General features: G+C 42.0%; 3 protein-coding genes across 4 annotated transcripts; 1 reads left to right on the top strand and 2 right to left on the bottom strand.

Annotated features, from left to right (window-relative positions):
- Window positions 1-2,231: 2,231 nt before the first annotated feature.
- LOC139412625 (sodium-dependent neutral amino acid transporter SLC6A17-like) lies at window positions 2,232-6,148 on the top strand. The gene is made up of 4 exons (XM_071159316.1): window positions 2,232-2,237; window positions 2,345-2,505; window positions 2,714-2,873; window positions 3,013-6,148. The coding sequence occupies exons 1-4, from the start codon at window positions 2,232-2,234 to the stop codon at window positions 3,094-3,096; spliced, it is 411 nt and encodes a 136-aa protein (XP_071015417.1). The 3' UTR covers window positions 3,097-6,148.
- Window positions 6,149-6,268: 120 nt separating this feature from the next.
- LOC139413506 (voltage-gated potassium channel KCNC1-like) lies at window positions 6,269-12,409 on the bottom strand. 2 transcript variants are annotated; one of them, XM_071160983.1, is made up of 3 exons: window positions 11,653-12,409; window positions 8,899-9,735; window positions 6,269-8,758 (listed from the first exon to the last, which is right to left on the bottom strand). In XM_071160983.1, the coding sequence occupies exons 1-3, from the start codon at window positions 12,241-12,243 to the stop codon at window positions 8,741-8,743; spliced, it is 1,446 nt and encodes a 481-aa protein (XP_071017084.1). In that variant the 5' UTR covers window positions 12,244-12,409; the 3' UTR covers window positions 6,269-8,740. The 2 variants fall into 2 exon arrangements, with proteins under 2 accessions (XP_071017084.1, XP_071017085.1); XM_071160984.1 differs by having other exon boundaries at window positions 8,859-9,735; window positions 11,653-12,399.
- A 1,008-nt stretch (window positions 12,410-13,417) lies between these two features.
- LOC139414338 (tripartite motif-containing protein 16-like protein) lies at window positions 13,418-22,609 on the bottom strand. Its single transcript, XM_071162255.1, has 7 exons — window positions 22,064-22,609; window positions 21,769-21,864; window positions 21,288-21,521; window positions 15,313-15,472; window positions 15,109-15,159; window positions 14,908-14,961; window positions 13,418-14,715 (listed from the first exon to the last, which is right to left on the bottom strand). Exons 1-7 carry the CDS (start codon window positions 22,589-22,591, stop codon window positions 14,165-14,167), a joined length of 1,674 nt encoding a protein of 557 aa, XP_071018356.1. The 5' UTR covers window positions 22,592-22,609; the 3' UTR covers window positions 13,418-14,164.
- Window positions 22,610-27,418: the final 4,809 nt, after the last annotated feature.

The raw sequence follows: 27,418 nt of genomic DNA, 5'->3' as shown, positions 1-27,418 counted from the left end.
GGCTCCCGAGTGGCACAGCGGTCTAAGGCATCACTACAGTCCCTGGTTTGAATCCAGTCTGTATCACATCCGGCTGTGATTGGGAGTCCCATAGGGCAGCGCACAATTTGCCCAACGTCATCCGGGTTTGGCTGGGGTAGGCCGTCATTGTAAATAAGAATTGGTTCTTAACTAACTTTCCCAGTTAAACAAAGGTTAAATAAAACGATTTAATCAATTTTAGAATTAGGCTTATAGGTAACACAAGGGGTCTGAATACTTTCGAATGCACTGTATTCTCAAAACAAACATATTTTCCCCCCTAAAAATAAAAGTTAAATATAAACAATTCTAAACTCTGTAAAATTATTAATTTGAAAATGCCAAGTAAAACAACCATTCTATTACAACTTTCAGCTCTCTGACAGAGTTGACGTTAACAGAAATATGACGGAGTTGATGCTTTACTGAGTTGTCAAAAATTGCATTTTTCTTCTTCATTGAAGTGGTACACACAGTAGAAATAGTGTTTTTCTTCTTCATTGAAGTGGTACACACAGTAGAAATCGTGTTTTTCTTCTTCATTGAAGTGGTACACACAGTAGAAATAGTGTTTTTCTTCTTCATTGAAGTGGTACACACAGTAGAAATCGTGTTTTTCTTCTTCATTGAAGTGGTACACACAGTAGAAATAGTGTTTTTCCTCAGTTGCTTTATGGAATGGAAAAAAACTTTGTGTGAATCTGTTGATCTGGATTTTGCAATTGCTAGTGAGGCAAACTCTCTTTCAGGGGGACATAATAGATATGCCTTGAATTGTAATTGAGCAAAGCCTGTCTAAACATTGTTCCCCTTGTCTGCATCACCTCACACAACTTAAAACAAGTATTCTGATTCTCTGTGTTACTATGATGGAGAAAGCTCACATTTCTCACAATCTCACATTTTTCATTCCATAGAATGTGACAAACATTTGTATGAGTAAGTAACAGATAAAAAAATAGGACTATAAAGATGAGTAAACTGGATAATGTACTAGATCGTGAAAGAGAGGCGGAGACTGTGTGTGGGGGGAGACAGCCCCCCGTTGGAGTTCCATGTGGCTGAGAGTGGCGTGGGAGAGGCAAGGGATGGCTCTTTTATTTCTTAAGAGATCACAGTGAAAATGTATGAAAGAGTGCACTTTAATAATTGATGGATTTCCTGACCTTGTTTTATTTAGCTTCTGCCTGTCCTCGTTGACATGGAGGCTCAAAAGATTGTCAGGAACATGAGACAATAACATACTCCTCCTGCCTATATAGACCATCTGAATGAAAAAGATATTGAAATTGCCTCTTAGTACTGTATACTGTATGTATTAACATTCACACACACTATGCCATTTCACTGAAAGTGTGGCATCAACTAGCAGTGAGATGGACTGGTGGTGAGGAGCCCCTCAGTTCCAACAGACGGGAGACTCTGGCAGCTCAGGACAGACGGGAGACTCTGGCAGCTCAGGACAGACGGGAGCACCTGTAGGGAGAAGGGAGCACCTGTAGGGAGAAGACGGAGAGACAGCCTGGTGCGGGGGGCTGCCACCGGAGGGCTGGTACGTGGAGGTAAGGCGCACAGGAGGTCTCGAGCACCGAGCCTGGCCAACCTTACCTGGTTGAATGCTCCCCGTAGCCAGGCCAGTGAGGTGGAATAGCCCGCACTGGGCTGTGCTGGCGAACCGGGGACACCATGCGTAAGGCTCGTGCCATGTACACTGGCCCGAGGAGACGCACTGGAGACCAGATGCGCTGAGCCGGCTTCATGGCACCTGGCTCGATGCCCACTCTAGCCCGGCCGATACGAGGAGCTGGGATGTACCGCATGGGGCTATGCACACGCACCGGGGACACCGTGCGCCTCACGGCATAACACGGTGCCTGCCCGGTCCCTCTCTGTCGGATCTCTCCTGTAAGCACGGGAAGTTGGCGCAGGTCTCCTACCTCCCTTCGCCACACTCCCCGTGTGCCTCCCCCAATAACTTTTGGGGCCGCTTTCGGGCTTCCAGCCGCGCCGCCGTGCTGCTTCCTCATACCACCGCCTCTCGGCTTACGCTGCCTCCAGCTCAGCCTTGGGGCGGCGATATTCTCCAGCCTACAGATAGTACAGATACCCAAAAAAACGACTAAAGTAGTACTTTAATGTATTTTTACTTCCAGTAAGTACTTTATACCACTGTGTATAATACCACAATACAACAATATTACAACATTACAATGTACGTGTGTGTAGAGTGCATGTTAGCGTGTGTGTGTATGCATCTGTGTGTGTCTTTTCATAGTCTGCGTTGTTCCATAAAGTGTAGTTTTATCTGTTTATCTGTTTTCAGTGTGCTGCTGTAATCATAGCCTTTATCTGTGGCCTGCTCTTCGTCCAGCGCTCTGGGAACTACTTTGTCATCATGTTTGATAACTATTCTGCTGGTCTGCCACTCACTGTCGTGGTCATCCTAGAGAATGTGTCAGTGGCCTGGATCTACGGCACCAAGAGGTACAGGATGGCGTCTCCCCAGAGAGCCGCATAGTGTGAGAGGTAGCTTTTAAAAGTGAACACACTGATCATCACTGATTCATATTCATATGATATAAGAGGAAAGTTTGATAAGAGGGTGAAGAGAAAGAGTCAAGGAACATGTGAATACTGTAAACTGAAGGATTTGTCTGGACCTATTTTAAACCCACCTGTATGTGTGTGTAAGATTTATGCAGGACCTGGAGGATATGTTGGGTTTCCGGCCCCATGCCTTCTATTTCTACATGTGGAAGTACGTCTCCCGTTGTCTCATCGTTCTCATTATGGCTACTATCATTGAGATGGCCATCAGCCCGCCAGGGTACAATGCATGGGTGGAGGAACTGGTCAGTCAACCTGTTGGAAAACAGTGAAGAGTTTCATATAGACACTTTACATTTTGTGTACTAGCCTTGTTACAGAGTTTGAAGTCAGCACCAGGAGTATTTCTTTTTCTCCTTATTTCCCTTGTTTCTCTCTCTATAGGCTCAGGAGTGTTTCCAGAGCTACCCTCCCTGGGCATCCCTGAGCCATCGTCTTCATTGCCCGCCACTTCAACCTGATGTCTGATGACTCCAACAAGTTGTCCGTCTCCTACCGCAAGAGCATGATGGAGGACATCTCCAACCTGGAGGAGGTGGACGAGATGCACTTCATCCTGGGCAAGAACCCAAGAGACACACCTTTGCCCAAGCCCCCGTCCCAAGCCAACCTAGTCCCCCCAGGCACCAAACCCCTGGAGAACTCCAACTCCTCGTCCGCCAACAGCTGCTACCAGACGGGCTACCAGAACACCATCGGCCCCATAACCCCCACCACCCCCGTCACCCCCACTGTCCCTGAGTCCGACTCATGATCACTGTCTCTCCTCTTCATGTTCCTGCCCCAAGCCTGCCCCTAAACCCCTAACGATCACCCTCCTACAGGCCAACTCACATTTAACCCTACAGAGTCTCACCACCAGAGGGACCTGCAGCGCTGCCCAAAACACCTCCACCCTCACGCTATGAGTGACCCTAGTCACAGGACACCCCTCTCCCCCTCTCCAACAGACCCAGATGTTAGTTTACCACAGCAGGGGCTGCTTTGACAAGGAACCACATGGTCAGGTGTCTGAGATATTACAGTGGTGTGTATCTATCCCTAATGGAGTGTATTCAGTGCTGGACACGCAGTATGTTCTGGTCTAGAGGCCAGGCAGCAGTATTCTTATTCTGCTCTGCTCTGCTTATTGCAGACACAGTTTAGGGGAATGTAGAGAAAATCATATTTACGTTGGCATTAAGTGAAACTGAATGTGAGTATCTATACAGTGCATTCGGAAAGAATTCAGACTTTTTCCACATTTTAAGTTACAGCCTTATTCAAAGGCTGTAACTTATTATTGTCCTCATCACTCTATGCACAATACCCCATAATGACAAAGCGAAAACTGTTTTTTATAAATGTCTGGAAATGTATTAAAAATATAAAAAACAGACCCTTTGCTATGAGACACAAAATTGAGCTCCGGTGCATCCAAGAAAGACTGTAGTATTTATAGGCACAAATTGGAATGTATTACAGCAGATGTGATGATTAAGGAGCTTTGACCAAATCTGATCAAAGTCTGACTGTAAAGCAATCTCCATTTTACTGAGGAATATAAACCTTCCAATGGTTGATCCTCAAATCTCTATTTACTGATACTCATGAGCAGAATGGCAGTGCTTCATGCTTAGTATGTAAGTGTGTCTTAATTTAAACCAAGAGCACAGTTCTCCGTTGGACAATTTCAACCCTCTTACAGAAGTGAAGTATTAAAACCAGATAGAGAACTCACAAAAGCACACAGTGTTAGTTTAATATCTGCCAAGACCTTTTCCCACAAGTATTTACACAGTTTCATCACACAGATTGCAAAGCTTTTACCATTCGTTCTTGCCAAAACAAAAAAAAAGTACATTTGACAATCTGAAATGGCAGGGAAGGAAGGAAATGCCCCCCCCCCCCCCCCCCACTTGGCCTGTCACTCTTATCGTCGTTTGAATTACAAATAGCTGTGAAGTCAATGATTCCATTTTAGATAGCTTTCTTTTATGAAGAGGATTGCTTTATTTGTATTTTTGTCACAATGTTCAAAGCCATGGTGTTGATGATTAAATTGACTACATTTATATTACTGCATAATATTCTATCTGTGTATGTTGGTGCGCATAATGTTTAATACTAATTAAGATTTTATCTGCAAACGTGACCGGGTGTACTTTTTCATCCTGTGTATATTTCATTGTATATTTGAAGTTTCTCTATTTTGTAGTTGGTATACCTTATCTATGACTATGGGAGTGTAAAAGGAGTGCGACGAGGGGGTGGGTACAGTATGTTAACCTTGTGTGATCCTAATGTAGCCTCGTTTTGAGAACGTGTATTGTCGAACTCTGACGAGCTACATGTGCAGCACTCTGGTTCTCATGTGTTCCTCTCTCAGCTGCTTGTAGAGAGGCGTGGCCCTCCAGACAAGAACACATGGATAAGCATATCTATGCAGTAGGTTAATATACAACCAGTCTTTGCATGAAGTTCTAGTCAAGCTTTATTTGAGTCAAAATCCCTCACTTTAAACGTCTGTAAATATTCTTACGTCTGTAAGATTCTACACCCGATAATAATCCAATTATTCGAAAGATCGAGCAAAACTTGTGAAGTGTATATAAATGTCTTAACACTGAAGAACTGTTTCGATGAGAGTTAATGTGGAGGAAATGACTATTGGATGTGGTGAATATGAATGCACTTTTTCACTTGAATCTCAAGAGTATTGTTATGTTTTTGTTTTCTGCATGTTGGTATGCTCAGTGTTTGCCCTAGCGTGGGTACAGTCTTTGTTAAAGCATTATCTGCTGCAGTAACAGCAACGGGATTGGAGGCTAAAACCTCTGTAGGGAAAATGACTTGTGTTAGGAACTGCCCCTTTGCAGCTAAAGTGTTACAGTGACTCTCAACATAATATGAGTGTGTGAGTGTGGGTATGTGTATTTGTGTCTATGAATGTGTGTTAGTGAGTTTGTAGTTTCCTTCTTATAAGTGGGTGCAGGGACTTACCAAGCACAAGTTGAACATTGAATCGGAGGCCCAACCAAAACCAACTCTCTCTTCCACCATGACGATTGTACGTTATTGAAACTACACGTGAAAAGAGTAACAATGTTTTTTGGGATATCACCAAAAATATCAATAAACCATAAAGAACATGTCAAGGGATTTGTATTGAACTTTTAGGACAAGCTAGATGTGTAGATAAGATACTTGTAGTTTGGATGGCCTGAAACACTGCCGTTCTCTTTACAATTGGAACATAAGGTCCACTAGCATTGTGCAAACTTAATCATTTGGCACTCAACATATCCCATATTGGGACATAACCATGTTCCCAGCAGAACACAATCACACGTCCTCACTCTCATTAAGTAATATATACTGTACACAGAGGAAAGTCTTGTCATGGTTCACAAGGATCATAATTAATTCACATTTCAATGCAATGTAAATACGCCCTTTGTACATATTTGTGAAGCAATCCCTTGGAGGCCAACAGATGACAAATATCTGTACACAGCTGTTATTCTGGAAGAGGAAATGGTGCTGTCCTCCCTCATAATGGATGTTTTGGCAGAGAACTAAAGGGCTTCTCAGAAGCCAATGTACAACCCTTCAACAAGAGCACACAGCTGTGAACACAGGCTTAATCCATCAGAACGCAGGCAGTAGACATTTTTATTTCGGATGATTATTACAGACAGATATTGTGGTGATGTTACGCTCTCACCCAACTGTGACATATAATTAGAAAATTACTTTACAGAAACGTAGAAGCTATAGAATATACAGTAACTATAATTGCACTGTTTTAATTTGTAGTGTTACTATTGTTAGAGGTTGTAATGTTTTTATATCAAAGATAATGCATTTCATCTGTGTTTCAATTTCCCTTGATAAATTATCCATTTTGTTTCAAATATCAATGTGATTTCACACTCTCACCTAAACAAATCATGAATAAGAATTAACCAGGCAAGTATTGATCAAATGACAGAAATAGCATTGTTTCAACTCATTGTTTCACATATAGAAAAGTACATGTCTAAATCAATGCTCAATTAATGTAAAATGAATTAGTATAGCTATACTAAACCAAAATATCAACACATGCAACAATTTCAACGATTTTACTCTTACAGTAAATCAGTCACTTGAAATAAATACATTAGGCCCTAATCTATGGATTTCACATGACTGGGCAGGGGCAAAGCCATGGGTGGGCCTGGGAGGGCATAGGCCCACCCATTTGGCAACCAGGTCCAGCCAATCAGAATATTTTTTAGTCTCAGAATATCGTCTCAGACGATCCCGCAGGTGAAGAAGCCAATGTTGAGGTCCTGGGCTGGCGTGGTTATTCCTGCAGTGGACATTCCGGCAGTCAGCATGGCAATTTAACGCTCCCTCACAACATCTGTGGCATTGTGTTGTGTGACAAAACTGCACATTTTAGAGTGACCAATTATTGTCCACAACCCATGTAATGATCATGCTGTTTAATCAGTTTCTTGATATGCCACACCTGTCAGGTGAATGGATTATCTTGGCAAAGGAGAAATGCTCACTACACAGACGAACTGTGAACAAATTTGTTTACAAAATTTGAGAGGAAGAAGCTTTTTGTGCTCATGGAAAATGTCTGGGGTCTTTCATTTCAGCTCATGAAACATGGGACCAACACTTCATATGTTGTGTTTATATTTTTGTTCAGTGTAAATTACTTGACTGAAACTTGAATATGATTAAAAACTCTACATGTCAGCAAAAGTATTGTATTTGGTTCAAAACATTCTCTAAGACCTAAACCTCAAATGGAGTTGTGCATAAAGGGTTTGACCATTGAGCAAGTTGAGGAAGCTGAACTCCTAGGTAACATTCAATGGTCAATTATCATGGTCAAGTCATTTTGACAAAGTCGTGAAGATGGGGAGGGTTATGTCTGGTATAAAAGTTGCATAATCAGATAAGATACAGCTCAGACACCCATACATACCCCACAAGACATGCCACCAGGGGTCTCTTCACAGTCTTCATGTCCAAAACAATTCACGGAAATGCACAGTATTATACAGAGCCATGATCGCATGGAACCCCCATCCATCTCCAATTACTCAAGCAAACAGCAAAATGACATAAAACAAATGGATAAAACATCTCATGGCACAATAGGGACTGTGAAATGACACACAGACAAACACATGCCCACACACTCTATCACACTATAACACAATCTATACACACATTATTCTTTAGTTGTGTTGTTTGTACAATGAGTGTAGAGAACATTAAGAACCCCTGGTCTTTCCATGACCAGGTGAATACAGGTGATAGCTATGATCACTTATTGATGTAATTTGTTAAATCCACTTTAATCAGTAGGTTAGAGAAGGATTTTTAAGCCTTGAGATAATTGAGACATGGATTGTGTATGTGTGCCATTCAGAGTGAATGGGCAAGACAAAAAATGTAAGTGCCTTTGAATGGGTATGGTAGTAGGTGCCAGGGGCAGCGGTTTGTGTCAAGAACTGCAACGCTGCTGGGTTTTTTACACTCAGTTTCTCAACTGTGAATTAACAGTTTCCCATGTGTATCAAGAATGATCCACCACCCAATGGCCATCCAGCCAACTTGACACAACTGTGGGAAGCATTGAAGTTAACATGGGCCAGCTTCCCTGTGGAACATTTCCGACACCTTTCCCCGACAAAGTCCACGCCCCGACGAATTGAGGCTGTTCTGAGGGCAAAAGGGGGTGCAACTCAATGTTAGGAAGGTGTTCTTGATGTTTGGAATACTAACTGTATATTGCATCATTTTACATTTGTGTGACTGTTCTTGTCTACCATTACATCAGTGTTTTGTTACTTGCTGTGTTTTATGTTTTTGTGTGGACCCCAGGAAAAATAGCTGCTGCTTCTGCAAAAGCTAATGGTGATCCGAATAAACCAATAATACATACTACCTTGAATGCACACAAACAAATATTGTTTGTCCTTTACCCATGCAATGGTCTATAAAGATATTAAAATGTAAAATGTTATAATGTTATTGATGGTATAACATAGCTATAATGTCCCAATCCGGTGTAATGGTACAATCAGGATCCAGTCTCTACATCCAGGGTCTCATAGCCAGACTAACGCTGGGATTCACTCTAAGAGGGAAAGAGAGAGAAAAGTTGATCTTGTTTTCTGAGCAACAAAAATAGGGATATTAATATAATCAAATATGAATATACAAATATTATAAAATACCTGAACAAGAGCGCTCCCCTGATAACAGGCATCATTCTACCTGCTCCCCACTTGGGGATGGCTGGCTAAGCGTTCCAGACAGGGGCAGGTGTTGCCTCTTCTTCTTCTTTGGGAGCTTTTGTTGGGCCATGGCCAGGGAGTAGTACAGGCGGAAGTTATTGACTATGACTGGGACAGGCATGGCGATGGTCAGAATACCTGCCAGAGCACACAGGGCTCCAATTACCATGCCGGAACAGGTCTCCGGGTACATGTCCCCATAGCCCAGGGTTGTCATGGTAACCACCGCCCACCAGAAGCCTATGGGGATGTTCTTAAAATTGGTGTGCGCAGACAAAGTTGGGTCTTCAGGGTCACCATGTACTCGCTCTGCGTAGAATTCCAGGGTGCTGAAAATTAGCATTCCAATTCCAAAGAAGACAGCAAGGAGGCAGAACTCTTGAACACTGGCCTTTAGTGTGTAGACTAACACACGCACTCCCACCATGTGGCGCATCAGCTTAAAGATCCTCAGGATCCTCACAAAGTTCAGCACACGCAGGAAGCCCAGGGCATTCCCACCCAGCCCCACATCCAGGAAGAAGGGCAGGATGGCCACAAAGTCAATGATGTTTAGTATATTCTTCACAAACACCAGTATGTTGGAGCAGCAGGTAAAACGGACCAGGAACTCAAATATGAACCACACCACACAGACGCCCTCCACCACAGTCAGAGTAGGTTCGGTCACTATCTCATAGTACGTCACCTCTTCTGTGTGGTTCCCATTATTGACCAGCTCTGTGCGTTGCTCTAACGTGTGGAAGCTCTCATGTGTCTCCAGACAGAAAGCTGTGATGGAAAGGAGGACGAAGAAGAGGGAAACAAACGCAATGACCTGCAAATGACAAGAAGGGTTATCATATGATTCTGAGTGGATCATCTCATAATGATTAAAGACACAAACAACACACTGATTTATTTGTCTTCTAGGTTTGATTGGCATGTTGGACATACATTGCATCAAAAAGGCTATTGGTTGGTGAGATGAGTCTGTTGTCTCCTGAACTGACTCAATCCCATGGTTGCTGTTTCATATGGAGCCACAGTACCTTCATTTGAGTGACATGAGCTAATGAGAGTTACATTACTGAACCATTCAAGGGACTCTGAGGGTGAATCTCAATTGCATTTTTTAATTCCTCACATCTTCTCTCCCCTTCTCTCCTGCATCTGACGTTCCTGCACACTAATATTCTCTGTTTTAAGAAGGAGGAAAGGAAAACATATGTAAGAAGAACATAGAATTGAGATTCACCCTGAAGCTTCAATTCTGGTGAAGCTGCTTTTATTATTACAGTCCTAGCCTATGGAACAGCCGACAAGAGAATCTGAGTGTAGTAGAAACAGTGGATTTTTTGTTTTATTTTTGCACACCCCAGGTGTGCCTTTACTTATTTTTTTACATTTGGTTTATGCTACTACCTTTTGTAGTAGTTGTTTTTTTGCCCTTTTTGTCTGTGACTACTTTTATTTATATCTTATTATTTTTTGTTTTAAATTGTATTTGTGAAGTGCATGGCTTAAAGATATGGATATGGCTGATTCTGTTGCAACACTTTTCCTAAACGGAAGCAAACAAAACGGGGCATGATCTCCCTGAATTTGTTCAATAAAAACTCTTGTTTGGTAAATGATTACACCCCAGGTGTAGCCCACAAATCTTATGTTGTACACAAAGGGCATGGTTGACATGTTCCAACTATTTATTGGATTCCATGCCTCAGTAGGCTATTAAGCATATGCACAATTTCATGTCATTTTTTCAGGAGGGGAATTAGGCTACATGCAGCTATTTACATGTTGTACACAAAAGATGATCAACATGTTCATACAAACTTGCAGATAGTTTTTTGCCCCAAGGCATAACTCAAGTGGGGAGTTACATGCAGCTATTTAGGCAGCGTATCAAACACAAGCAGGACACAGACATATAGTCTAATTAGCAATTTAGTGTTATTTTTTAAAATCATAGTTGTAAACATTGGCTAAACAGGAGGCGGACAGGCAGCCAAAGTAGTAGTGTTCTATTTCAGCAACTCTGGCAAGTGGCAACGAAATGGCAGCAACTACGAAGATGGGCCTACAGCATTCCACAAAACACAGATTGTTTTTACTCCAATGCAACATGTATGGACTGTGTCCTGCTTGTGCAACTGCAATATCCATTACAGCAGACAGAGAAGGTTGTAGCCTTCATAAAGGCCTTGAATGTTCGCCGCGGGATTCTTATTTCAGCTGCTCAGAATATGAGGTCGTGATATAGACTACAATAACAAAGAAAACAATGTGTACGCTAATTAACACGTGCACAGAAGGTGATCTGGATGTATAGGTTTGAGAATTAGGTTTCCAGAGGGGCAGAGCAGGGGCACAAACTCAGTATTCATAACCACAGCATTTAAAGAGGTGTGGTTCATCAGATGTGCTTGAGGCTTTCAGAGCTGCTTCCACGTGCATCTCCAAGCCAGTGCAAGTGTTTATTGTTCTTCAAAATGAGTGACTCTGTTTCACTGCTGTGATCCGTATCTATGCCTGCTGCCTGCTCTGCACAGTCATTAGAGCTGTTTGGTTTATGGAAAAGCCATATGGTTTATAACTGCAGTAAACAGAGCCTGTCTGCTACCACACCACCTTCTCCACAGCTTGGTAGGAATGTCCAGAGGGAATTACCCAGCCTCACACTGACTAGCCTGATTCAGTCCCTATCAAAACTTTTTTTTTAATTAATTGGGAGAGAATAAAGAATACAAACCTTGGCAGCCTTAGACGAGAACGGGTCGTCAAATAAAGCCCATATTTTTGCTTTCCACCTTTTGCAGCAGCTCTGAGAATTAGCTGGGTTGTCCTCAACTTCGAATGACTCTGGAAACTCTTCATTGTGGTGCTCTTTTGAGTCTGATGGCCCGAACGCTGCAAGGGCCACTTCGGCATCCCTATGTTGGCAGAATGTTATCCAGCAACAAGGTTCCACGTCCGCCTTGTTGACCTCCCAAAAAGCCAACTCCTCTTCAAAAAGGGGACCACAGACATCTTTTGGACAGTGAAGCTTACCAGTTCTGTAATAATTTAGAACATTGGAGAAAACACCTGGATGTCTGTCGAAGAAGAATTCAAGGTCACCACTTGGGTCATGATCCATCAGTTTAGCCAATCGGGTACCAGGCAAGCTCTTGAGAGTGCTCATGTAAGTTTCATGACGCATGCCACCAACGTTGATCACAACCTTTTTCATGACATCCCCTTTTGTGTCCCAGTCTTCCCTTAGATATGTTTTCAATGAAGTCCTGTCGAGGCCATGGGCTGAAGTATGGCCCTGAGAGGACACATACGTTGAGCTGATCATGACCTGGAGGGGAGAGAATTGCACGTCCAGGAATGTTGTTTAGCCTACGGTCCTCGCCAACATTTTTGAAGAGATTTAAAAGGTTTCTCAGGCCCAGAGGTAAAGAAAAACAGCATTACGGCAGGCTATCATCTCTCTCCTTTGGTAGTTAAGTTTGGGAAGAAATAATGATCTTTCCTTCCTATTTATTTCTTCAGAGCCTATTACAGTGTAGTCCCGCCCTGTAGGCAGCCCCCTTTCTGCATTCCAAAGTTTTTGTCCACTTCTGTCAGTTAGGGAAACCTGGTCTCTAAGCATTTCGTATTATTCCTTAAGTAAATCTGAGATACTCCATTTAGTATGTTATGTAACATTTTGTATGGTATGCATTCATTTGTGGATGTCCAACACCCATTTCATATGATGTATTACAAATGAAAAAGGTGTATTATGTTACGAATTGGTAAAACGTACAATATGTTCCCGAATTTCCAAAACGTATGATATGTTACGAATTCCAACTAGGTGGCTAGAGTTAACTAGCTGGCTAGGGTTATGTTTAGGAGTTAGGTTAGAGGGTTACGGTCAGGAGAAGATATCCGTTATGAGATTTGAACTCACAACCTTTGAGTTGCTAGACGTTCGTGTTATACCCCCACCCTGACCAACCACCCTACTTTTGTTTTTGCTTTAAGTAACCATTTGTCTTATGTAGCCATACCGAACGTAACATATCATACTATCTTGAGTGCATCGGATTTACATTTAGTATGTTATGTCTAGTCTATAAGACCAGGCTGGTTATGGGTACGGCTTCATTTCTTAACATCTTAAAGTTTATATCAATAGATTTCAAAATAGGTAAAACATCCAAACATAAATCTCTGGAAAAGAACAACCTCACAATATGAGAGACAGTTTTAAGACAGTTTCTCCATCAGTGAACAACTGCTCTCACTGTCACCTTTACTATAAGGATGAACTAATAAGTCATTCATTGAAGTGCAAATGGTTCACAAACTCTTCACATTCTTTCACAACCTCCACATTGACTAAAAGCGTAAAGCAGTATCTATTGGGCTAATGACCTCGTCTCGTGTCCTCCTGCTGTATAAGGGACATGACACTGCCCTCTAGTGGGCAGTGTCATGTTTCCAAGAGAAATAGTCAGAGAAAGAATGACATAAAAGCTGTATAATAACCAACACTTTTGCTCTTTATTCGCTGCTTTTATATGTATATTTATAAAACTGTTTATAAAAAAAAAGGATATTACAAATGTAAAGAGGGTAACCATGAAAACATTTAGAGGTTTACAATCTATTTAGACAATAAGATTCCCCAAAACCTAACAGCAATCTAAAACCTTTCAAATGTTCTCCGGGATGTACAGTGCATTGGGGATGTACAGTGCATTGGGGATGTACAGTGCATTGGGGATGTACAGTGCATTGGGGATGTACAGTGCATGGGGATGTACAGTGCATTGGGGATGTACAGTGCATTGGGGATGTACAGTGCATGGGGATGTACAGTGCATGGGGATGTACAGTGCATGGGGATGTACAGTGCATGGGGATGTACAGTGCATGGGGATGTACAGTGCATTGGGGATGTACAGTGCATTGGGGATGTACAGTGCATTGGGGATGTACAGTGCATGGGGATGTACAGTGCATGGGGATGTACAGTGCATGGGGATGTACAGTGCATTGGGATGTATTCAGACCCCTTCACTATTTCCACGTTTTGTTACGTTACAGCCTTATTCTAAAGTGGATGAAATGGGTTTTTTTCCTCATCAATCTACACGCAATACCACATAATGACAAAACAAAAACAGTTTTGAATTTTCATGCATTCATTTTCCGAATGCATAGCTTTATTTTAAACTTCTATCCACAGCCTACTCTTCCTGGGTGTTTTGTTCTCTATCTCATGGTTAGAATCTCTTATGCCTCAGATTACATAGTGTGATGGGACTCTCGTCCCCAAGCCAGAACCCTGGGTAGAGGGGTTCAGTGAATGTGTATTTCTGTGTTCTGTAGAGAAACGTCATCCTATCTGAGACTTCATAAAATGCTATGGTGCCCTCCTTGAATTTCAGGTAAACCCCTATTTTGTGCTGGCTGGGGGTTGCACTGAGTAGAATACTTTTATTGTTGTGGGACACAGAATATCCTTTTGAACAGTCGAGGCTCCAGGATTGGTCACTGCCCCCAAAAGCGGATGTCTTAGAGCGTGATTTTCTGTTTATGCCCCAGTAGACCAGGGCAATCTCAGCCTTGTTCCCCACCATCTCCACCTCCCAGTAGCAGCGCTCAGCCTCAAGCCCCTCCCTGCACATCACCTGGTGACGGTTTGTAAACCTCTCAGGGTGAGGTTGGACTGGGACCTTCTGCTTTTTAGGGTCCCACCTCACCATTCTGTCCTCCATTGAGATGGAGAGGTCCTTGTGGGCAGTGTTGGGGTCCAGAGTGAGTTCACAGGCATCTGAAGGATCAGAGGATCGTAAAAGGATGTTCATAGTCATGTTCAAACAGCATTCTCATGAGGTTGGTTCAGACCCATTTAAAACTAAAATCTCTTAATTATTATGTTTCTTTACAGTTGGTGTTGTACAAGTTGAGGGGATTTTAGATGTGTTGCATGTCTGTGTGTGTGACTAAAGGACTTAGGACTCACACTGTAGAAACTCAGATCTGGTCGTAGGCTCTAGGGTCTGTGCAGCGCTGATAACTGTCGGTCAGGAGAAAAGCAGAAAAGGCGTAATATGTCATTGATCATGTTCAGTTGTGGTTAAGGTTGTAGTTACTAACTAACTCTCATTACTTAAGGTCAAGTAAACTGTGACTGATTTTCTAAAACACTCAGGATAACAGTCACCTGGAAGCTGCTCAGGTCTGACTGGAGATTGGGAACCTCCATTACCAGCCACTGTTGAGACAGATCATAAAATCCTTTATAAATGTATTGTATATTTGTCTCTGTCTGTCTGTCTGTCTGTCTGTCTGTCTGTCTGTCTGTCTGTCTGTCTGTCTGTCTGTCTGTCTGTCTGTCTGTCTGTCTGCATTCCTCTCTTCAACTGACCAATTTGAGACACTGTATTGATTTCTTCCTCACAGAATGACTCCAGCCGATCCCCAAACTCTGAAACGGCAGTTCTTATGGCCTCAAAGGGGAGGTGTGGATCTGTCGAGACACTGGACAAGTTTTGGGGCTCTGAGAGGGTTGACAGAGAGGGCCAACTCTTTGGTAATAAGAGAGAGGGAGATAGAGAGACATGAAACTGAAAGAGTTATTGTTATTAATCGTGACAATTCACCATATCATCATGCACACAGTTGCAAACCTTCAGAACCAGACCCTACATCTATCTACTACCCACTGGGCACAAACTGGTTGAATCAACGTAATTTCAATGTAATTTGTCAACTTATTGTGACATGGAATGTATGTGGAAAATACATTCGATTTGATATGTTTTTAAGCTATTTTCAACATAGACAAACCTTGTATAAGATGTGATGAATTTGTACCTTGAAACAAAGTCAGATCTTCAACTTTATATCCACATACAGAAAAAAAACTAAAGGCTGGGCAGCACATCCTAATGGAAAGTATTCAGACCTCTTCCCCTTTTCCACATTTTGTGGAATTTTGTGGAATTTTGTTTTCAGGTTTTTAGAAAATTTTGCAAATGTATTAAAGATATAACAGAAATACCTTATTTACATAGGTATTCAGACCCTTTGCTATGAGACTCGAGTTTGGAACCACCAAGACTCTTCCTCGAGCTGGCCGATTGGCAAAACTGAGCAATCGGGGGAGAAGGGCCTTGGGCAGGGAGATGACCAATAACCTGATGGTCACTAAGACAGAGCTCTCCTCTGTGGAGATGGGAGAACCTTCCAGTAGGACAACCATCTCTGCAGCACTCCACCAATCAGGCCTTTATGGTAGCGTGGCCAGACAGAAGCCACTCCTCAGTAAAAGGCACATGACAGCCCGCTTGGAGTTTGCCAAAAGGCAGCTAAAGGACTCTCAGACCATGAGAAACGTAGTCTGGTGGTCTGATGAAACCAAGATTCAACTCTTTGGCCTGAATACCAAGCGTGTCAAGCGTCACATCTGGAGGAAACTTGGCACCATCCCTATGATGAAGCATGATGGTGGCAGCATCATGCTGTGGGGATGTTTTTAAGTGGCAGGGACTGGGAGAATAGTCAGGATTGAGGGAAAGATGAATTGAGCAAAGTACAGAGATATCCTTGATGAAAACCTGCTCCAGAGCACTCAGGACCTCAGACTGGAATGAAGGTTCACCTTCCAACAGGACAATAACCCTAAGCACACAGCCAAGACAACACAGGAGTGGTTTTGGGACAAGTCTCTGAATGTCTTTGAGTGGCCCAGCCAGAGCCCGGACTTGAACCCGATCGAACATCTCTGGAGAGACCTGAATATAGCTGTGCAGCGACACTCCCCATCCAACCTGACAGAGCTTGAGAGCATCTGCAGAGAAGGATGGGATAAACTCCCCAAATACAGGTGTGCCAAGCTTGTAGCGTCATTACCAAGAAGACTCAAGGCTGTAATTGCTGCCCAAGGTGCTTCAGCAAAGTACTGAGTAAAGTGTCTGAATACTTATGAGAATGTTATATTTTAGTTGTATTACTTTAAAAAACTGTTTTTGCTTTTTCATTATGGATTATTGTCTGTAGATTGATGAGGGGAAAAAAACAATTTAATCCATTTTAAAATAAGGTTTTAACGTAACAAAATTTGGAAACAGTCAAGGGGTCTGAATACTTTCTGAATGTGTTGTATTTACAGCTATTAATTTGGTCTCCCATCTAGGGTTTTAAACAAACCCAGTCCTGCTTAGCTGTGTAACTGACTACTACCAATGTGCTATCATAAGAATGATTATTGATATATCTGTTTATAACTAAATATATTCACTGTTGCCAGTGAAGTCATTCCAAAGGGTAGGTTCAACAGAGCAAATGAAAAGTAACCATACTTTATCAATCATGTATCATCACTGATGCTAGTTAGGACCCCGGAGGTTGGTGGCAGCTTAATTGGGGAGGACAGGCTCGTGTTAATGGCTGGAGCGGAATCAGTGGAGTGGTATCAAACACATGGTTTCAACATTCCATTAGCGCCGTTCAAGCCATTATTATGAGCAGTCCTCCCCTTAGCAGCATCCACTGGTTTAGGCCTATAAAGCATCAACAACTATTGTTTCAATTCAACCCAGGATTCAGCTAAAAATAGACAATACATATAGGCCCAGGGCTTCAAGCTTTGGTTGATTTGAAATGTAGTCTTCAAGTTAATCATTAATATGTTGGATTCACGTCTCCATCTCAACCTAAAATCTATTTTAAAGAATAGAACTAAATCAAATTTGATTTCAAGTGCATTTAAAGTTTGATTAGATTAGATTTAGTCAATTATTAATTTGTATACAAACTGGATATTGTCAACACAAACAAATATCAACATTTGAAGGAGATGTGTTCCATCTTGTCACACCCTGACCATAGTTTGCTTTGTATGTTTCTATGTTTCAGCCCAGAGGCGCAGGAGCCCCTCAGCCCAGAGGCGCCGGAGCCCCTCTGTCCCGAGCTGCCCCTCTGTCCAGTGGGGTCATTAAGTAGGGTCGCCGTGGCTAGGAGGCCACGGAAGCGGACAAGGTGGGGGACTAAGACTATGGTGAAGGGGGGGGGGGGTGTACTGTCTTGTTTGTCTATTTCTATGTCTGGCCTGATATGGTTCTCAATCAGAGGCAGGTGTTAGTCATGGTCTCTGATTGGGAACCATATTTAGGTAGCCTGGGTTTCACTGTGTGTTTGTGGGTGATTGTTCCTGTCTCTGTGTTTGCACCAGATAGAACTGTTTAGGTTTTCACTTTTCTTGTTTTGTTTAGTCTGTTCATGTATAGTCGTCTTTATTAAAAACATGAATAACCACCACGCTGCATTTTGGTCCGCCTCTACTTCACAACAAGCGAACCGTTACACATCTGTGCCACTGACTTAGTCTGGCATTTATTCCAGTTGATCTACAAATAATTGATGTCGCATTCAAATCTCCATCTCAACCAAAAATGTAATTTAAAGAATAGGAATAAATCTAATCTAATCCAACTTTAAATGCTCTGTAAATAAAGTTTATTTGATTTATTTCTATTCTTTAACTTTGATTCTTGGTTGAGATGGAGACGTGAATCCAACATATTGGCACACGCACTCGGCACACGGATACTCAGGCTGACTGGTTCTCGTTCAAGCAAATGAGAAATAAGTGCACTCAGGCTATCCGGAAGGCCAAAGTTAGTTACTTTAAGGAGTTAAGGAGCAGTTCTCTCTCTGTGGGTCTAACCCCAAGAAGTTCTGGAAAACATTTAAATACCTGGAGAATAAACCCTCCTCCTCACAGCTGTCCATGTCCCTTAATGTTGATGATGTGGTTGTTACTGACAAGGAGCACATGGCTGAGCTCTTTAATCACCACTTCATTAAGTCAGGATTCGTATTTGACTCAGCCATGCCTTCTTGCCCATCCAACATTTCCTCATTTCCCACCCCTTCTAATGCGACTAGCATTGATGCTCCTCCCTCTTTGTCCCCTGCCCCGCTACAAAGTTACTCCCTGCAGGCAGTCACTGAGTCTGAGGTGCTAAAGGAGCTCCTTAAACTTGACCCCAATAAACATCTGGGTCAGATGGTTTAGATCCTTTCTTCTTTAAGGTTGCAGGCCGATCATCGCCAAGCCTGTCTCTGACCCTTTTAACCTGTCTGACCTCTCTGGGGAGGTTCTCATTGCTTGGAAGGCAGGCACTTCGTGTCCTTTATTTAAAGGTGAAGATCAAGCTGATCCTAACTGTTATAGGCCAATTTCTATTTTGCCCTGTTTATCAAAAGTGTTGGAAAAACTTGTCAATAATCAACTGACTGGCTTTCTTGATGTCTATAGTATTCTCTCTGGTATGCAATCTGGTTTCTGCTCAGGTTAAGGATGTGTCACCGCAAACTTAAAGGTGCTAAATTATGTCACCATTGCCCTTGATTCTAAGGAATGTTGTGCTGCTATTTTTATTGACTTGGCCAAAGCCTTGGATATGGTAGACCATTCCATTCTTGTGGGCCGGCTAATGAGTATTGGTGTCTCTGAGGGGTCTTTAGCCTGGTTTGCTAACTACCTCTCTCAAAGATTGCAGTGTATAAAGTCAGAACATTTGCTGTCTCAGCCACTGCCTGTCACCAAGGGAGTACCCCAAGGCTCGATCCTAGGCCCCACACTCTTCTCAATTTACATCTACAACATAGCTCAGGCAGTAGGAAGCTCTCTCATCCATTTATATGCAGATGATACAGTCAAAAAACTCAACTGGCCCCTCCCCAGATTTTGTGTTAAACGCTCTACAACAAAGCTTTCTTAGTGTCCAACAAGCTTTCTCTGCCTTAACCTTGTTCTGAACACCTCCAAAACAAAGGTCATGTGGTTTGGTAAGAAGAATGCCCTCTCCCCACCGGTGTGATTACTACCGCTGAGGGTTTAGAGCTTGAGGTAGTCACCTCATATAAGTATTTGGGAGTATGGATAGACGGTACACTGTCCTTCTCTCAGCACATATCAAAGCTGCAGACTAAGGTTAAATCTAGACTTGGGTTCCTCTATCATAATCATATATGTGCCTAATCATATTTCACTGTTCACCCCCAAAGCCAATTCCTACTTTGGCCGCCTTTCCTTACAGTTTTCTGCTGCCAATGACTGAAACGAACTGCAGAAATATCACTGAAGCTGGAGACTCATATCTCCCTCACTAACTTTAAGCACCAGCTGTCAGAGCAGCTCACAGATCACTTCACCTGTACATAGCCAATCCTTAAATAGCCCATCCAACTACCTCATCCCCATACTGTTATTTATTTTTCTCCTTTGCACCCCAGTATCTCTACTTACACATGTGTCTTCTGCATATCTATCACTCCAGTGTTTAATTGTTATATTGTAATCATTTTGCCACTATGGTCTATTTATTGCCTTACCTCCCTAATCTTACCTCATTTGCACACTGTATATATACTTTTTCTATTGTATTATTGACTGTATGTTTGTTTATTCCATGTGTAACTCTGTGTTGTTGTTTGTGACGCACTGCTTTGCTTTATCTTGTCCAGGTCGCAGTTGTAAATGAGAACTTGTTCTCAACTAGCCTACCTGGTTAAATAAAGGTGAAATAAAATAAAATCTAAAAGAATTAAGCCAGTGGCTAAGATGAAACTGTCCAAGCATTAGATATCCTTTAAATGTTGATATTTGGTTGTTGTCAACCAAACACAATTCAATATGACTTTTTTAATACAGTAAATAGCCTAATGTTAAGGCTATCTTACAAACTACTGTAACAGGATTTATTTAACCTTAAAATGAGTAACACATCCATGGCCACATTTTGAGGTTAGGGTACTGTAACTATCAATATTTTCCTACGTAATCATAGAAAGCATGCTAGAATAATCTGTGCAGAATCTCGAACACCATTGGACACTTGAACTATGTACTTTTAATGCAATCTCAACTGCAATCCAGGTAATTTGGTTGTGATATTTGATTATGCAGAGTGATGACACATTAAGTTGTTGTGTAAATACAAAATATCTGACATTGTATCCCATTTGAATTTTGTTGTGCTTTAAATGGTTGAAAGCGCAGTGATAACACATTTAGATGGCAACTAAAACCATAAATCAGAAATGTTTTTTCCATTGGAATTTGATTGTGCTTTTAGATGGTTGAAAGCATAGTGATAACACATTGGTAATTAAACAAACTTCTCGCTGTCTTTTTGATTGGGTGAATAAAGGTTGAAATCTCATTGATCAATGTCTCAACCAAATATTACCCAAATGTCCATGTTGAAATGATGTGGTGACGTCAATTCAATGTCAATTCCACGTTGGTTTAATATAATTTCATTGAAATTAAGTGGAAACATTGATTCAACCAGTGTGTGCCCAGTGGGTACAGCCTGTGATGACACTAACCAGGAACTGGATATCATCATCTGTCTGTGACAGCTCCTCCAGCTCAGTGTCTTTCTTCTTCAGCTCAGCAATGTCTGTCTCCAGGTTGCACAGGGAGCTCTCAGCCTGAGCCACTACAGCTGTCTCCTGGGCCCTGATCAGCTCTCTGACTGTGGTGGAGTAGTGCCTCTGGAGGGAGTCAATCAGCCCAGCGAGGACGCCCTCGCAGTGCTCTTCAGCAGCCCTACTACCTTCCTGTTACACATACAGTTAGAGGCAATTTATGTTTGTTTTTTTCAGAACCTTTGACTTTTTTATTTTTAAAGATATAGGCCATATAAAGCTGATTTTAACACATTTCAGTGGGGGCCCCCTGGGCAGCTGGGGCAATGTACACCCATAAGGTAGGAAGGAGACATAGACATGGCCATTAGTTGGTTTAGTCCTGAGAGCACCGTAAATAACTATTTTCACTTCCTTCTCTGACCTACTATATACCCACCTTAATCCTCTGTATGCTCTCTGTCAGGTCCTTCTGCTCCTTTTCTCTCTTTTTGATCCTTCTTTTTGATTCCTTCTTAAGGTCCTGGAGCTGTTTCTGTGGAAGGAAAATACATCTACAGATTAAATATTTAAAAGGTTAAACCAAAAATGATCTCATAAATCCTGGAACGCACAAGGGAAATAAGTGAAATTTACTTGCTTATTTGAATTGAAGCAATACGTGATCAAATGTGCATTCTACACATAATCCTTGGGATACTTGCAGCAACAGATTTAAGTTTATAGGTCAGTACCTGTTTCCTGCTCCATCCCTCATTCACGAACAAAGTAGAGTGTGCTTTGTGCTCAACCAGGGAGCACAGAAGGCAGATGCATTGATCATCATCACAGCAGTAAACCTCCAGCAGTCTGTCATGTGTGGGACATACTCTGCTCTTCAGTGCCTCTGAGACTGTAGGGGTTTGGGGACTCTTCATGGGTCTGGCCTTTTCCTGAGTCTGACTGGACGATGGCCCTGCCTGATGGAAGGCTGCAGCAAGTCTGTGCTTACCCACATTATTTCTACACCTGGACTTCTCCATGGCTTCCACCATTTCAGCCAGAGCAATGTTCTTGATCAGGTTAGGCCTCGGGTGAAAGGTATATTGGCATTCAGGGCAGCTGCAGAAACGATCATGCTTTTCTTCATTGTCCCAGAAGTCCTGGATGCAGAGACTGCAGAAGGTGTGCCTACATGGAATAGCAGCAGGAGTCCTGAGCACCTCCTGACAGAGTGGACAGCTGAGGTGGTCCATCCTGACTGATACACCAGACACTGCCATATCTGAGAACAAACTGATACCACTGACTGGAACAAGTTTCATTTCCGCCAGAAAGACAAGAGTTTCGATTCTGTAAAGTGAGGTGGCACTCCTTGTCATTTCTTGGTATGTTCGTGAGAGCTGAGGGGAAGTGGTTGAATCAGAGAGATGCTGAGGGATACAACATGTAGAAAATAGTTCTTACATTGAGAGCTCTTTCCTAACAATGCAGTGATAATAATAATAATAATAATAATAATAATATAGTTAATAGAATAAAAACAATATTTAAATAAACACTGCGGGTGGTCTTAAGACACGCCTCCAACATCAGTCAAATGCTGAACTTCCACCGGTGCCATGAAATTGTGCCAGACGTTAATTACAGAGGTGGCTGATGTACCCAGTGTAACTTTACGGACAAATGTTCAATCAGCCTGTTATGGGCAAGGTCATCAAGATTAAGGGCATCATTACGTATTCCACAAAAAAATGATGTATCTGATCAAATGTATTTGTGGTCTATGATAGGCTATGTTGGACCAATGAAACGAGCTCTGAAAACAGGGATAGCGGAACACAGGTGAAATATCAAGACTATTGACCAGATAAACCCTGTGGCTGCGCATTTCATAGAGGCTCGTCACAACAGCTCTTTGAGATACCAACAGTTTCCAACATAATATTTTTACTGTTGCCTAGGTTTTAACTTGAACCCATTTGTATGTGTATAATCCTTTATGACCATATGTACCTCTGATTAATTATGATAGATTGTGCACCAAAGTTAATTTAATTGTTTCCACACCCATCATGTGTAATGTGCGTAATGGTCATGTCAGGTGAAATGTGTATATTTCGGCCTTCTTGTTCTTTACTTGAGAGCTCATTCCCAACAATGCAGTGCTAATAATATATATAGTATAATAAAAACAATATACAAAAAAACACATAACTACGAATTGAGTTAAAGAAACACGAGTATGCAAGTACAGTGCATTACATAAGTATTCAGACCTTTTACTCAGTACTTTGTGGAAGCACCTTTGGCAGTGATTACAGCCTGGAGTCTTCTTGGTTATGATGCTACAAGCTTGGCACATCTGTATTTGGGGAGTTTCTCCCATTCTTCTCTGCAGATCCTCTCAAGCTCTGTCAGGTTGGATGGGGAGCGTCGCTACACAATTATTTTCAGGTCTCTCCAGTTGTGGCGATTATAGCATGTAAATCTTTGTGGGGCAAACTCCCAGCCAAAATGTTATATGCATGCCAGCAAAGCCCCTACACAACACTTAACAATGAATTAATTGCACTATAACGGTGACAAACGGTGTCCATAAACTGTTATGGCCTGGTTGGAAAAGCACCCAACTGTCATACTTGAGTGAAAGTAAAGATATCTTAAAAGGAAATGACTCCAGTAAAAGTGAAAGTCACCCAGTAAAATACTACTTGAGTAAAAATCTTAAAGTATTTGCTTTAAATATACTTAAGTATCAAAAGTAAATGTAATTGTTAAAATGCACTTACAGTAAGTATCAAAAGTAAAAGTATAAATCATTTCAAATTCCTTATATTAAACAAACCAGATGGCACAAACTGTTTTTTTAAATAAATTTACGGACAGCTAGGGGCACACCAACACTCAGACATCATTCAGAAATAAAGCATTTGTGTTTAGTGAGTCTGTCAGATCAGAGGAAGTAGAGATGAGTAGGGATGTTCTCTTGATAATTGGTGAATTAGACAATTTCTCTCCTACTAAGTATTCAAAATGTAACAAGTACTTTTGGGTGTCAGGGAAAATGTATGGAGTAAAAAGTACATCATTTTCTTTAGGAATGTAGAGAAGAAAAAAAAATGTTTTGTCAAAAATATAAATAGTAAAGTAATGTACAAATACCCCCCCCCCAAAACTACTTAAGTAGTACTTTAAAGTATTTTACTTAAGTACTTCACACCACTGGGGCCTACATAAAGCTGTCCCAACATCAGAGCTTTCTTTTCAGCACCATGAATCCTTACCACTGCTACACCTAGCAATCAGCGGAACCTTGTCTGGCAGCGAAACAGTTCATTCAGACAAATTTACTGCCTTTTAAAAATACATATCTGATATGGCTGACTTGCTTAAACAAATATGGTTTCTACTGATAATTCAGATGTACAAACTATGGCATAACGGGATGACAAGCGGATAAGAGGCAATCTGTAATTTCGATAAAGACATTAATGAGTGAGCTAGGACGGACGTAGTGAATATGACTATTTGTTCAGCACTTTTGAAATGCACAGTGACAGAATTCAGAACATGGGCCGTTCTTACAGTATTCTCCCTGTACACCAAGTCAGAACCATAGGATAAATAAAGGGGGCATAAGCAGCCAATGAAAGCTCTTACAATATTTAATAATTACATTTCTCTAAAACAGGCTATAGGTTACATGTGCACGAGTGGCGGCCCATCATTCAGGGCAGGTGGGGATGTTAAGCTAAAAAAGGCCTGATTCACACAGTCTCCTCTGAACACTTGATGTTGAGATGTGTCTGTTACTTGAACTCTGTGAAGCATTTATTTGGGCTGCAATCTGAGGTGCAGTTAACTCTAATGAACTAATCCTCTGCAGCAGAGTTAACTCTGGGTCTTCCTTTCCTGTGGCGGTCCTCATGAGAGCCAGTTTCATCATAGCGCTTGATGGTTTTTGCCACTGCACTTGAAGAAACTTAAAAGTTCTTGAAATGTTCCAGATTGACTGACCTTCATGTCTTACAAGTAATGATGGACTGTCATTTCTCTTTGCTTATTTGAGCTGTTCTTGCCATAATATGGACTTGGTCTTTTACCAAATAGGGCTATCTTCTGTATACCACCCCTACCTTGTCACAACACAAGTGATTGGCTCAAAAGCATAAAGGTAAGAAATTCCACAAATGTACTTTTAACAAGGCACACCTGTTAATTGAAATGCATTCCAGGTGACTACCTCATGAAGCTGGTTGAGAGAATGCCAAGAGTGTGCAAAGCTGTCATCAAGGTAAAGGCTGGCTACTTCAAATAATTTAAAATATATTTTGATTTGTTTCACATTTTTTGGTTACTACATGATTGTTCTTTCATAGTTTTGATGTCTTCACAATTATTCTACAATGTAGAAAATAGTAAAAAAAAAGAAAAACCCTGGAATGAGTAGGTGTGTCCAAACTTTTGAATGGTACTGTACATGTAAACAGAGCTGAAAAGTGACTGGTAGTAGGAATATGTAGATACTTATGGTAATATATACATGTAAACAGGAGTAATAGTGACCAGTAGTAGGATAAGTAAATAAATACTAATGCAATCAATAATCAATGGATAGCAGCATAACGGAGTAATAAATCAAATCAATAATAATTTTAGCAGTAGCATAGGTTGAGTGGTTAGAGACCTATGGATTAGCATTGAGTCAATGTGGATAGTCTGTGAAAGCAGTAGTTGTTAGCAAAAGATCACTAAACTCAGTAAAAAAAAAGAAACGATCTCTCACTGTCAACTGCGTTTATTTTCCAGCAAACTTTACATGTGTAAATATTTGTATGAACATAACAAGATTCAACAACTGAGACATAAACTGAACAAGTTCCACAGACACATGACTAACATAAATGGAATAATGTGTCCCTGAACAAAGGGGGGAGGGGGGTGGTTCAAAATCAAAAGTAAGTCAGTATCTGGTGTGGCCACCAGCTGCATTAGGTGCTGCAGTGCATCTCCTCCTCATGGACTGCACCAGATTTGCCAGTTCTTGCTGTGAGATGTCACCACACTCTTCCACCAAGGCACCTGCAAGTTCCCGGACATTTCTGGGGGGGGATGGCCCTAGCCCTCACTCTCCGATCCAACAGGTCCCAGACGTGCTCAATGGGATTGAGATCCGGGCTCTTCGCTGGCCATGGCAGAACACTGACATTCCTGTCTTGCAGGAAATCACGCACGGAGCGAGCAGTATGGCTGGTGGCATTGTCATGTTGGAGAGTCATGTCAGGATGAGCTTGCAGGAAGGGTACCACATGAGGATGTCTTCCCTGTAACGCACAGCGTTGAGATTGCCTGCAATGACAACAAGCTCAGTCCGATGATGCTGTGACACACCGCCCCAGACGATGACGGACCCTCCACCTCCAAAGCGATCCCGCTCCAGAGTACAGGCCTCGGTGTAACGCTCATTCCTTCGATGATAAGCGCAAATTCGACCATCACCTCTGGTGAGACAAAACCGCAACTCATCAGTGAAGAACACTTTTTGCCAGTCCTGTCTGGTCCAGCGACGGTGGGTTTGTGCCCATAGGTGACGTTGTTGCCGGTGATGTCTGGTGAAGACCTGCCTCACAACAGGCCTACAAGCCCTCAGTCCAGCCTCTCTGAGCCTATTGCGAATAGTCTGAGCACTGATGAGGGATTGTGCGTTCCTGGTGTAACTTGGGCAGTTGTTGCCATCCTGTACCTGTCCTGCAGGTGTGATGTTTGGATGTACCGATCCTGTGCCGGTGTTGTTACCACTGCGAGGACGATCAGCTGTCTGTCCTGTCTCCCTGTAGCGCTGTCTTAGGCGTCTCACAGTAGACATTGCAATTTATTGCCATGGCCACATCTGCAGTCCTCAAGCCTCCTTGCAGCATATCTAAGGCTCATTCACACAGATGAGCAGGGACCCTGGGGATCTTTCTTTTGGTGTTTTTCAGTCAGTAGAAAGGCCTCTTTAGTGTCCTAAGTTTTCATAACTGTGACCTTATTGCCTCCCGTCAGTAAGCTGTTAGTGTCTTAGGGACCGTTCCACAGGTTCACGTTCATTAATTATTTATGGTTCA

This window comes from Oncorhynchus clarkii, chromosome 7, assembly GCF_045791955.1.
Source record: "Oncorhynchus clarkii lewisi isolate Uvic-CL-2024 chromosome 7, UVic_Ocla_1.0, whole genome shotgun sequence".
In the NCBI taxonomy this organism is placed as follows: Eukaryota; Metazoa; Chordata; class Actinopteri; order Salmoniformes; family Salmonidae; genus Oncorhynchus; species Oncorhynchus clarkii.
This window is presented reverse-complemented; position numbering and strand designations above follow the sequence as displayed.

What these genes read in the sequence shown, in the direction of transcription:
- LOC139412625 (XM_071159316.1), top strand. An exon ending in TGGATCTACGGCACCAAGAG is followed by an intron (nt 2,506 to 2,713) that starts GTACAGGATGGC and finishes TGTGTGTGTAAG; the next exon opens with ATTTATGCAGGACCTGGAGG. An exon ending in ATGCATGGGTGGAGGAACTG is followed by an intron (nt 2,874 to 3,012) that starts GTCAGTCAACCT and finishes CTCTCTCTATAG; the next exon opens with GCTCAGGAGTGTTTCCAGAG.
- LOC139413506 (XM_071160983.1), bottom strand. Translation starts at nt 12,243, where the DNA reads ATGATCAGCTCAACGTATGTGTCCTCTCAGGGCCATACTTCAGCCCAT. An exon ending in TCTCGTCTAAGGCTGCCAAG is followed by an intron (nt 9,736 to 11,652) that starts GTTTGTATTCTT and finishes TGTCATTTGCAG; the next exon opens with GTCATTGCGTTTGTTTCCCT.
- LOC139414338 (XM_071162255.1), bottom strand. Translation starts at nt 22,591, where the DNA reads ATGGCAGTGTCTGGTGTATCAGTCAGGATGGACCACCTCAGCTGTCCA. An exon ending in AGAGCATACAGAGGATTAAG is followed by an intron (nt 21,522 to 21,768) that starts GTGGGTATATAG and finishes TATGTGTAACAG; the next exon opens with GAAGGTAGTAGGGCTGCTGA. An exon ending in CAGATCTGAGTTTCTACAGT is followed by an intron (nt 14,716 to 14,907) that starts GTGAGTCCTAAG and finishes CTGATCCTTCAG; the next exon opens with ATGCCTGTGAACTCACTCTG.